Here is an 11357-nt window from a genome sequence, read left to right as displayed (position 1 = left end):
GAGGCGGGTGGGTAGGGTCCTACGTACTCGAGATGTTCGGCCGAGCTGAATTTATGAGGAAAATACCCCTTGGTCTGATCGGTGAAACCTAAGGCTTTTGGGAAATCGCTAAGACGCATGGGTAGGAAAGACAGAGAGTCTATGAATTTTAGTTCATAATGAGGATCTTCAAAACTGAGGATTTTACTCCCCGTCATGAGAATATGTCGAGGCGATAACCCCTCTTTCAGCATACCTTTCAAAACCAGATAGCTGTCGAACCCTTTGGCGTTGTGAGCGATAAAAACGTTACGTCTGTAGCGCTCATTTCTGAAATACATAAGAAAATGTTTAACGCATCCATGACCGTAAAACCACTTCTCTTCGCCTTTCAATGTTTTCGCATACACCAGAAAAGGTACGTGCACGCCGTTCTCTGTGGCGAACGTTTCAAAGTCATAAAAAATCAAATCAGGATGGTCGGCTCTCACGGGGAGAGGGCGAATGTAACACCTGTGGTCGGCTTCCAGCTCCCTCGTTAACGTCTCCCCACAGATTCTACATTTCGGCTTAGCGCAACGATGACCATTTCCTACACGGGTGCTCGGTCCTGTGTTGTAACACAGGCCGCATCTAGCACATTTTTTAACGAGCTCGCAGAGACTGACCGACCTACCCGTTACAAAGTTCCTCTTACCTTCTTTGTGACGGGCGAAACACGCCGGGGAACGACACTTTCTGAGGCAGTCCGAGCATTCTACAGGATTGTACTCTTGCATGGGACACTCCCCATTGTTACAAATATGACAATAGCCCCTGCAGGAATGCACATAGGAGCAATTAAAACCCTTGTAGCAATAATTACAGACGAATCGCGTGCCTATAAAACCCTTGAGGTTTTTTATCCCGTAATAATGGTTATCCAGTAAAAACAAAAACAAAGTTTGGGAACGGTCGGGGAAATCTGTTTCAAAATGCGAGAGGGTGTTAGACGTTCTGTAAAACACTACGATTTTACGTTCTAAAATGTCTTCGAATTTTCGCACGTCGCTAAAGCCGACGGGTGTCTGCTCGTCCAGACCGACGGCTCGCTGCCACTCTCTAGCTTGTCTCTCGCACTGCCCATCTGTGAAACTGCCGTTACACACGTGAGCTAGACTGATGGCGAAGCAGAGCTGATCTCTGCGGTCCTCTGTAACGTACAGGTGACGTCTTTTTTTACATATGATTTCGCAGTCTAAAGTTTTCTCCAACTTACGTTTTCCCCCGCCTCTAGGGTTCTGCACCACCTGAACAATCAGATCCACTCTTTCATTCGCCACAACCCCGGTATTCGACTGTACTAACCGATCGAGCATATCTTCAAAAACGGGTAGAATATTTTCACCCGTGCCGTCGGCGACTACCGACGCGTGAACTCTTACATTTTCACCCTCTACACTTAACTGTACCAAGTCCCCCCTCCCAGCTACGGCTCTCGCATCATCGACCAATTCCCGAATGAGACCGATCACGTTTTGATAAAACGTAGCGATATCAGGCTCATCCCCTGGTGGAGGGATTGTTAACACGCGTCTCATTTTTACAGTATTAAAATTCTCGTGCGTCGTGACTTCGATTTCTCTTTCACCTCCTCCTCCTCCTACCTGTGTCTCTTCACTATCAGCACCGCTCCCATCCCCTCCACCCCCTCCTTCTCCCAATTCTACCGCTTCACCCGCGACCCCTCCTTCTGGTACTTCTTCCTCTATCCCCTCCCCCTCACCCTCCACACCTCCTTCTACCCCCTCACTGTGCGGCCTTCTTTCCCCCTCTTCTTCTTCTGTGCTTATAGAACGAATAGCGGCCTCGATTTCCAGAAATGGATCATCGTGCCTATTTAGACCGAGGATTGCATTTTCTATTGCCTGTAGAGGATCTTGCTGGATCATCGAGGCATTATTGTATATGTCCTGCTGCATGTCTATGTGAAAGGAGGGGCGGATAAGCCGTAGCCCTTCTACGCTCAGCCTTAATTCGGCAAGGACCCGTTCTAAAGTCTCATCCATTTTTTTTAAATTATATATGTATTTTTTTATTTTTTTTTTAATGAAATGTATTTTATATATATATTTAATATATATGTATTTATTTTATATGTTTTATAGTGTTTATATGATTTATAATGTTTATAGTGTTTATATATTTATAGTGTTTATATTTATAGTGTTTTATAGTGTTATGTTTTTTGGTTTATCTCGTATGGTTTTACTTTTAACGAGGGGTCTAAATAAAACGTCACACCTCAGGGTTAAATGATTTTTTTTTATTTTTCTTGCACACTTTTATTATATAATTTTCCCCTATCTATAACCCAGCATTCACAATGTCAGAAATATTTCCCTGATGCTAACATACATTCGAAAACATGAATTCACAACATCAAAATATAGCTCGACACGGACATGCATTCAAACCTTTCACACAAAACCTTTTTCACACGCGTTAGAAAACGTGGCGCTGTAGTCACGAATCAGGTCGCGAATCAAATCGCTAGTTATTTCAGCGAGTCGCAAGATTCCGCTGTCACGGCGCTGGCGGAGAGGTGGCGCTATTCTCAACCGACGGGCCCGTTCAGGTCTCGCTTCCTGGTTAGAGACGCTGGCTGAAAAAAATAAAAACCCCTATCAAAATCTTATACGTATAGGTATATAAAGAAGAAATACAAAAATATACAACGTATACATACCGGCGGGGTCAGCCTGAGGAAACCTGCGCTTAAACAGGGGTCTAGTGGGACTCTGGCGCTCTCTCCGACTTCGCTCTGCTTCCTGATTCGGTTCTGGGCCGTTATCCGATTCGGTCTCCGCTTCGGTCTCTGTTTTAAAAAAAGAAGGCGCGTGTCAAAAAAAAAACGTATCATCACACACACACACACACACACACACACACACACACTCGCGCGCACGCGCACACACACACACACACACACATTTATAAAACACACCGTTAATCACGCTTTGAGATCCACAACCCCCTTCCCTGGTTGAACACGCGGGTGATTCGACTGAATCTGTAGAGGATTAGAAGAAGAAGATTGTCTAATGATCCTTTATATTTATATATATATATTTGAATAATAAAATTTGAAATAATACAAACCTGTAAATAATCGCTTCACTAGAGACGCTGTCTTACTGACTAATCTCCGTCTCTTCGCTCGCCGAGGCGCATCACAGACTTTTAAAACTGGTGTCACGCTCGCGAATTGCGGCCTCGCCGGTCTCGGAGTTGTTGATATTTCTATTACGCCATTTCCGCTTCTCGGAGGAGAGGAGGGAACGCGACGATCTCGCGAGATCGCTGGCGAGGCCCCTGTTAGAATCAAATCCAAATCGTCCGCGAGACTGTCGCTTCCCGATCCTCTCGCAAACTCATCAGGATTAATTCCCCGTGTAAAATCTGTCACGCGTAGTAAAAAAAAAAAAGTTTTTTCACCAGAACTAAATAACAGAGGTCAAAAACAAAAAAAAACACAGAGAGAGATACGGTACCTGGGTCTGTCTGAGTGAGGCTAATACCCTCTAGTTCTTCCGCTGTAACTTTATTAAAGAGAAAAACATATTTAAAAAAGTACAGAAGAGTTAAAATAAAAGAGAAATTAATAGAAAAGCTTACCATGATACTCAGGCACCTGGTGAATTTCAGCTTGAACTTTTAAAGCTGAGAATACATAAAGTGATTATTTAAACAATGTTTTTAAGAGAAAAGAAATACCTTATAATTTCAACAAGTTTTCTTACCATGAGCCATCATGTCGATCCCCGAATTTCTTCATGGAAAATGTTAGTCCGTCTCGTTTCTTATATACCCTAAAGTTCTTTTCCCACCGATACACCTGTCACAAGTTCTCGAGCAACCATATACACCTGGCGCATCATATCATCTCTTTAGAGGGTGGAGGGGTAGACTGTCACGACTGCTCAGTCAACACGTGCTCTGCGGCCGCAGAGAATCAGAATGAATGAATCCTGGTACATGAATTAAAATATAATTTTAAAATATATTTTCAGAATATGAGGATCGCGCTGGGAAACAGAATAAAATGTGATGCTCGAATTAAAATCTATTTTTTTTTGCATATAACAGAGATTCCGTTTATGTTGCAAAAATAAATAAATAAAGTATTAATAAAAGATCCGAAATCGCACGATACAGGGAGAAAGGGGAAAAAAAGTTCATCGCTACGACCATCAACTCTGACTAGCTTCAAATAAATCGCTTATACACAGCAGTAACACATAAATAATTTGTACATTGTGCATTAAATGTATGCTTGTTGGTAAAACTTGGCTAAATATAAATAGCGAGACTAACCTAACCGATGCTAAGCACCGGGTTTTTTTTTTTTTTTTTTTTTGCTAAACTCTTCCAATTGGGGAATTTTTGCTAGCTAGCTTTAATCCAAATTTATCTAAGATGTATTAAATATTAGCTAAAGTTTAAGACCGGAACGGCATGACACTAGCCGCCTGAAATCCGACCTCGTGCGCAGGCCGGATAATTTGCACGGGGCCCCTGACCAGGGGGTGAGGGGGTGAGAGAGAGAAAGGGGGTTGAAGCGCGTGAACGGACCCCCGCTCGGAACTCAGATGCGCGTGAACGGACCCACAAAAATTAGGGAGGGGGATCGGGGCGGGACATCTGCAAAAAAAGAAGAATCTCATCGGTTGAAAGGGGGGCGGGACTACCCACCACGGTGCGCTCTGATTGGATAAAAAGGGGAGGGACATCGTGACGTGGCACACTCTGATTGGACGAAAAACTGTCAAAATGCAGTTTGATGAAAGGGGGTTCGTATTATCTCTCTGAGTGGGACAGCTACGTGCTTTGGCAATAAGCTTGCATGTGTTGGTGTCCAGAAAAGAACTTAAGAACCTGCTGAGCATTCTTTATTATGCAGAGTACACACCCTACAATATAATACAATAGTCTGGATTGGATGGCTGCAATTTGATCATCTGATCAATTCGTCATTTGTCATGGGGAAAGACGTGGAGCTCCCCTGTCTAAACATAGACTGGCCCACTGGGTAATGAACCCTTGCCTACAGATGGGAGTGATGCCTGGTCCCTACAATGACATGACTACAAGGATCATCACTGTGTAGCTTCTCCAGATTCTACAAGGTTAAGATTGTCCATCCCTGTAGTGTGAATCCGTTGGTCATCTCAGAACACATTTCCAGTCAGTCCTTAGGTGGGTCGATTCCTCATGACATTGCGATATAGGTTATAGGTGATATAGGAGGGGTGAAGCAGAACACTAGTTATGTGACTGTGACTGTGGTTCTGTGAACACCTGATAACTTCCAGGGTTCTATTTTATTCAGAACCAGCGCCAAACCGGCAGCATCTCTGTGAGAAGGTTCCAGGGAATGATGGCTGTATGATTGTGGTATTTATTGGAAATACTGTCATACAGTCACTTTGTGACTTTATTGAAGGTCTTGATATGCATGCATACATGCACAAGCAGGTATCAAGATCATTCCCACAGCCATTCCTGTGTTCATGGAACCATAGATATGTAACTGGCGTTTTCTGTTCTGCTTATATTGAGTCAAATTATTTGTTGATGTTTCTTCTCAATCTAGCCATCTGTTCTAGACATTGCTATGATGGTAAATGGAATTAACTGGGGTTAGTGGCCACTTTGAAGCTCATCTTTATCTCTTAACAAGATTACATCGTTTGTCACAGTGTGAAGCAATAGGTGAGATGCACAGATGCAACAAATTTTATTTCCCAAGCTTGAGTTTGTGCTGAGGTCTGGCAGTTAATTACTCTTTGCATATTGACCATTTTACGAAGTCTCTAAAATAATAGCTTGGTATAAAGTATTGTATGGTTCAGTGTTTTTCAGCTGTTATCTTGCTGAACTTACTGTACCTGGAGGATTTGGCAATCCAAAGTCAGACGAAGCTTACATTCAGTATGACAGTCAGAAAGGTCCAAGTAAAAGTTTTAATTTCTTTTATGAAAATAAGCCAGAAGACTTCTTAATATTGCAGTGTATGGTAAATCCTTTCCCACAGATATATGGTTTTCACAAGAATAGATAGATAGACTTTCTTGTGAAGGTTTGACTTTTTGTGTAGTGTTTGTATTTTGGCTGCTACTTTTCCACAAAATCCACATGCCTAATCTATAAATATTCTTCAAATTTCTTTAAATATCAGAGCATGAGTTTACAGGTAGTGTGCTACTACTGTTCCCTCTAATTACTTCATATTAAAATGTCTTAAAATTTGTTTCATTTGTCACAGGAGACAAATGGAGACCAACGCAATTACAACAATAAAAGAACAATGGACAGTGAAGAAGAAGGTAAATGTGGCTATAGATCCTAAAATTTTTCTGCAGAGTAAATTTTTATAGTGAAGATGCATGCTGTTTATAGAGGAGAACTGCATTTCTTGTCCCAGGAACAAACATTAAATACATTGCAGGGTCCAGACGAGAAGACTTGCTGGCCTGCAATGAGCTGTCCAACATGGAGCGCCGCAGACCCAGCAGGTGATAGACCCACCAAGCATTATGCCCAGAACAACACAAAATCACACACACAAGTCACCATACAATACTCTTAACCCCCATGTTGTATATGATATTCAAAGGGTTGGGGTTTAAAAATACACATACACACACACACACATTGAAAGTCATAAAGAATTTGCTGCACAAAGCAAAATAATTATTAATTAATTAATTAATTAATATAGGGGGTGGGGTGGAAAAGGTGACCTATCACAGGATGAAGATAAAGCAGAAAGCAAATATTGACACTATACAGATATACAGGTCTGCTTTTTTTTTTTTTTTTTTTTTTTTTTTTTTTTTTTTTATCAAATAACCGTAATCCATGTCAGTGTGTCAGTGGACCTTCCTGGACGCTATCTTTAGTCATTTTGTTTTACTTATGGTAGCACAATAGCATTGCTAACTTAAAAATATAAGTCGTTGTACCCATGACTTGAACTCTAACAGTATCCTCTTTTCTCTGTCTTGCAGTGTTGACATGACAGAAGAAGAGTTGGAGGTGGGGCCTTTTTTTATGTATTCTGTGATATCTGATAGACTGACTGTGAGCTTGATCATCAAGTTATTATTGTTACGATTGTTAGCAAGGATGATTACTGTTAACTACAGAGCATTTATAATGATCTCCCTTCTAGTATTCTTTGATGGCTGAGCAAAAGATTCGAACTGTACAGGTTGGTGGGTTGAGGATAAATTTGTCACTATTATGGCACTTTTACAGAGTACGTTCTCTCAGCTGGCTCTGTCCTTCTACAGCGATCAATACACACTGAACCAGAGACTGCAGGTAGAGGAGCACGCTCACAACAAAGCTGAGGAGAATCTGAAACTGGAAATGGAACGAGGCCGAGACTTGTTGGAGGTGCCAGAAGACATGACGAAAGTCTTTCTTTGACACATGATATAAATTAACCCCCAATTTTAGTTTTATACCACAGACACTTTATGTCTGTTTTCAGGCTCTGAAGGGAATGTGTTCGGACATCAAACGTTCAAAAATTATACAGCAATTAGACTTATGTCTGACCATCATTCAAGGTACTATTCAGCGAGTCGCTAGCACAGCAGAGGTGCTGGGAGCTGTCCACCAGATACACAACACCTTCTGAAACTGACCACAGGTTGGGACTGTTTGCAGCAGTATTGGTGCGCAGAAAGCACAAAGATTGATTTTGCAATCATACAGATTTACAATCATACGCATTTTATTAGGAGTTTAAAAAAATACCTGAAAATATAAGGCTACTTCTGTATTATCTCTAAAGCTAGAGCATTAAGCATTAACATATCTCTGATTAATGTGCCTTGATGTTTTGGCCTTTTGAGCAGGAAGCCAAGGTAAGCCATGCAGTGAAGCTGATGATCGCTCATGTGGAGAATCTCAAGCATGTTCATGAGAAACATACTGCAGAGTTGAAGAACCACAGCAGGTAAAACTTTAGTTTTCATCACATATTTGATCAAGTAAATTTCATTTTTGTGTACCTATATCTATTTTTATGTACCATTTTCATTAGGTTTCTTCCTCTATTACAGCCAGCTTTGCAGCGCAGAATCCGTGGATCTCTCACCTCTAAGAAGGACCATGTCAAATCATTACGAATCACATACTTCTCTAGGGATCAGCCTACAGGTCAAATCTGGCCTGCCAATGAAAAAGGAAACTTTCTCTTTGTCATGGGAAATTACCATAATTGCAGTGAAAGGGTGCAGTAACAGAGTGACAGACTGAGAATTTTGGAAGCGTTTGTTACTGTGGTTCAGCGTAGGTGTGTTATGTAACTGTGCATTGATGAATTAAAATTGTCAGGAGTGAGATTGCATAACTTTGTTTTTTTTACTGTTTATGGTTTGCAAGTTGGCTAAATAACTAACAAGCTGCCTTGCTAGCAACAAATCAAGGACAACTGGCAAGGGTACCTAGCTAGGTAACCAACTAACATTTGTCTGTTCACTAGCCTATTTTTTAATAAGATATTTAGTGGTTTTGCAGTAGCTTGTAAAAGAAAAAAAAAAAAAACAGCATTTCCACAAACCTTTGCCCCCAAAATGTATGTAGTCCTTCAAAATTTACTTCCACCTCCAAGACCTAGTAAATCTGACAATGGAGATTATTATCAGTGTATCAGCATTAGCATTATCAGTGTATCAATGTATCACATGCATCAGTGTGTATATTTTTTTATTTTATTTTGGAGTGTCTCTTTAAATTATAAAATGTAGATAATTGCTCTTATTATTTTAATGGTGATTTTGAGAACTTGGAAACAGCAGTTAGTAACTGACCCTGTAAAATGGCTGGGTATTATGTATTGCTTGCTGTTTATTTAAAGAGGAAACACCGTAGAAGAGAATCAGTCCCTTTATTATCTGAAGAGGTGGCTAGTTTGAAGACATTTGGACAGAACCACAGTGAGGATTTGAAATACTCAAGTGAACCCAAATCAGTTCGAGAGATAGATCATCATCCTCCTGGAATGTAATGTTTATGCAATTACCTTATACAACATTGGTTTATATCATAATTTTATACATACCTCTCCTGGTAAAATATTGATAAAATGACACCTAATGTACACTAACTGTCCACTTTATTAGGAACACCTGTACAACTGCACGTTCATGCAGTTATCAAATCAGCCAATCATGTGGAAGCAGCACAATGCAAAAGATTATGCAGATATAGGTCAAGAGCTTTGGTTAGTGTTCACATCAAACATCAGAATGAAGAAAAAGAGTGATCTCTGTGACTTTGATTGTGGCATGGATATTGGTACGAGAAGGGCTGGTTTCAGAAATTGCTGATCTCCTGGGAATTTCACACACAACAGTCTCTAGAGTTTATACAGAATGGTGTGAAAAACAAAAAACACTGAGTGAGCGACAGGTCTGTGGGTGGACATGCCTTGTTTCCACCAGAGGAAAATGGCCAGATTGCCTCGTGCTGCCAGTAAGCAGCTCAAATAATTACTCTTTACAACTGTGGTGAGCAGAAAGGCATCTCAGCACGCTCAAAACATCAAACCTTGAGGTGGATGGGCTACAACAGCAGACGACCACATCAGGTTCCACTCCTGTCAGCCATGAACAGGAATCTGAGTCTATCATGGGCACAGACTCACCCAAACTAAGATTTTTTCCAGTATTCAGCTGTCCAGTTTGGGTGAGTCTGTGCCCATGATAGCCTCAGATTCTTGTTCTTGGCTGACAGGAGTGGAACCTGATGTTGTCTTCTGCTGTTGTAGCCCATCCACCTCAAGTTTTGTTGTGTTGTGTGTTCTGAGATGGTTTTCTCCTAACCACAGTTGTAAATAGTGCTTGTTTGAGTTACTATAGACTTCCTGTCAGCTCAAACCATTCTGGTCATTCTCCTCTTATCATCTCTCTCATCAACAAGGTGTTTCAGCCTGCACAACACTCTCCACACACAGGAAGTTTTTTTTTGTTTTTTGCACCATTCTGCATAAACTCTACAGACTGTTGGAGACTGTTCAGTTCAGCAGTATCTAAAATACTCAAACCAGCCCATCTGGTACCAACGTACATGCCACGGTTACATTCACTGAGATCACATTTTTTCTTCATTCTGATGTTTGATGTGAACATTACCTGAAGCTCTTGACCTGTATCTGCATGATTTTATACATTGTGCTGCTGCTACATGATTGGCTTATTAGATAACTGCATGAATGTACAGTTGTACAGATGTTACTAATAAAGTGGACGGTGAGTGTAAATGTAACCCTGTTTTGGCTTTTAAACGATAATAATGTATGCAAACTGAATTCTTCACCTAAACACCAAGAAAAGATAAACCTGCTTTGTATGAACAAGTATGACACTTGTTACTCAGTCACATTATTAGTCTATCCTTTTTCAACATTGTTGTTAGTTTTTGGTCATAATAGCCTATAAAGATGACCAGTGTCCATATGGAAACTCACAGTGATTCTGATTATCTTACAATTAATTTAACACAGTGGTTTACTCTAAAGCTTATGTTTTATCATGTGCTAAACATGTCTGAATTTTTCATAGGATGGGCCCCATGTTTTCTTGTCAGAGGCTGAAGAGTAAATCAACACTGGAAAAGAGCTCTTCCTGTCATGAGGGACCAGAGCAGTATCTCAGTGTGTGCAGAACTATTGCAACTAGCCGGTATGTTATCAGCACAGCTCATTATTTTGATCATTCACACTCACAGTCTTGTCCTTTCTTTCTCTTATTCACTCACACATTTACTACATGTCACCTCTGTGTGTGTGTGTGTGTGTTTGCAGGCATCAGCCCTTGATACAGTGGTTTTATCACTGTCGCTGGATAATACTAGCATTCTACCTCATAGTGCTGTGTTTTATCATCATATTAGCCATCACAGTCTGGTTTCTACAAGCACCAGTGTTGTGGTTATAATGTAAAAGGCTTGATAAATACGGATAATAATTTAAAGGTATTGAATATCTCAGGAAATATGCTACATGGTATTTAAATACATAGCATACTATCATTTAAAGAACAGTCAGCAGGCAAAAATCAGAGAAGGCTTTCATCTTAACAAATCTAAATTTAAAATAAAAAATACTACTGGTGTTCCTAAATAAATTGTTTAATAGCATGATATACCAAAAATGGTAATATCGGTACTGTGAGAGTATTGTACTGTTCAATATGTATCCATATGTAAGGGGTGTCCTACTGGTCAATATGTGTGATTTTTAAATTTGTGGTATATTCCATAAAATAAAGATGGCAAAGTTTTATCCAAGTGTCATATTTATCATGCATTTTCTTTTAATT

The 11357-nt window shown here is 40.4% G+C and overlaps 2 protein-coding genes across 4 annotated transcripts; one reads left to right on the top strand and one right to left on the bottom strand.

Annotated features, from left to right (window-relative positions):
- Window positions 1–2162: 2162 nt before the first annotated feature.
- On the bottom strand, window positions 2163–4325 carry LOC128318682 (uncharacterized). Its single transcript, XM_053235813.1, has 7 exons — window positions 3762–4325; window positions 3637–3681; window positions 3513–3560; window positions 3121–3420; window positions 2966–3031; window positions 2708–2836; window positions 2163–2623 (listed from the first exon to the last, which is right to left on the bottom strand). The coding sequence occupies exons 1-7, from the start codon at window positions 3772–3774 to the stop codon at window positions 2439–2441; spliced, it is 786 nt and encodes a 261-aa protein (XP_053091788.1). The 5' UTR covers window positions 3775–4325; the 3' UTR covers window positions 2163–2438.
- A 509-nt stretch (window positions 4326–4834) lies between these two features.
- Window positions 4835–11320, top strand: si:ch211-163l21.11 (uncharacterized). Of its 3 annotated transcripts, none has more exons than XR_008302192.1 (8): window positions 4835–5217; window positions 6287–6347; window positions 6470–6536; window positions 7032–7059; window positions 7282–7990; window positions 8097–8329; window positions 10599–10718; window positions 10841–11320. XR_008302192.1 is itself a non-coding variant. In XM_053236519.1 (8 exons), the coding sequence occupies exons 1-5, from the start codon at window positions 6329–6331 to the stop codon at window positions 7667–7669; spliced, it is 405 nt and encodes a 134-aa protein (XP_053092494.1). In that variant the 5' UTR covers window positions 4835–6328; the 3' UTR covers window positions 7670–7990; window positions 8097–8329; window positions 10599–10718; window positions 10841–11320. The 3 variants fall into 3 exon arrangements, 1 of the variants encoding a protein (XP_053092494.1); XR_008302191.1 differs by having other exon boundaries at window positions 4835–6347; window positions 7282–7681; window positions 7890–7990; XM_053236519.1 differs by having other exon boundaries at window positions 4835–6347; window positions 7282–7422; window positions 7520–7990.
- The last annotated feature ends 37 nt before the right edge of the window (window positions 11321–11357 follow it).

Source organism: Pangasianodon hypophthalmus, chromosome 8 (assembly GCF_027358585.1).
Source record: "Pangasianodon hypophthalmus isolate fPanHyp1 chromosome 8, fPanHyp1.pri, whole genome shotgun sequence".
NCBI lineage: Eukaryota > Metazoa > Chordata > Actinopteri > Siluriformes > Pangasiidae > Pangasianodon > Pangasianodon hypophthalmus.
Note: the sequence above shows the minus strand (reverse complement) of the source record. Positions and strands in the feature narration are given on the sequence as shown.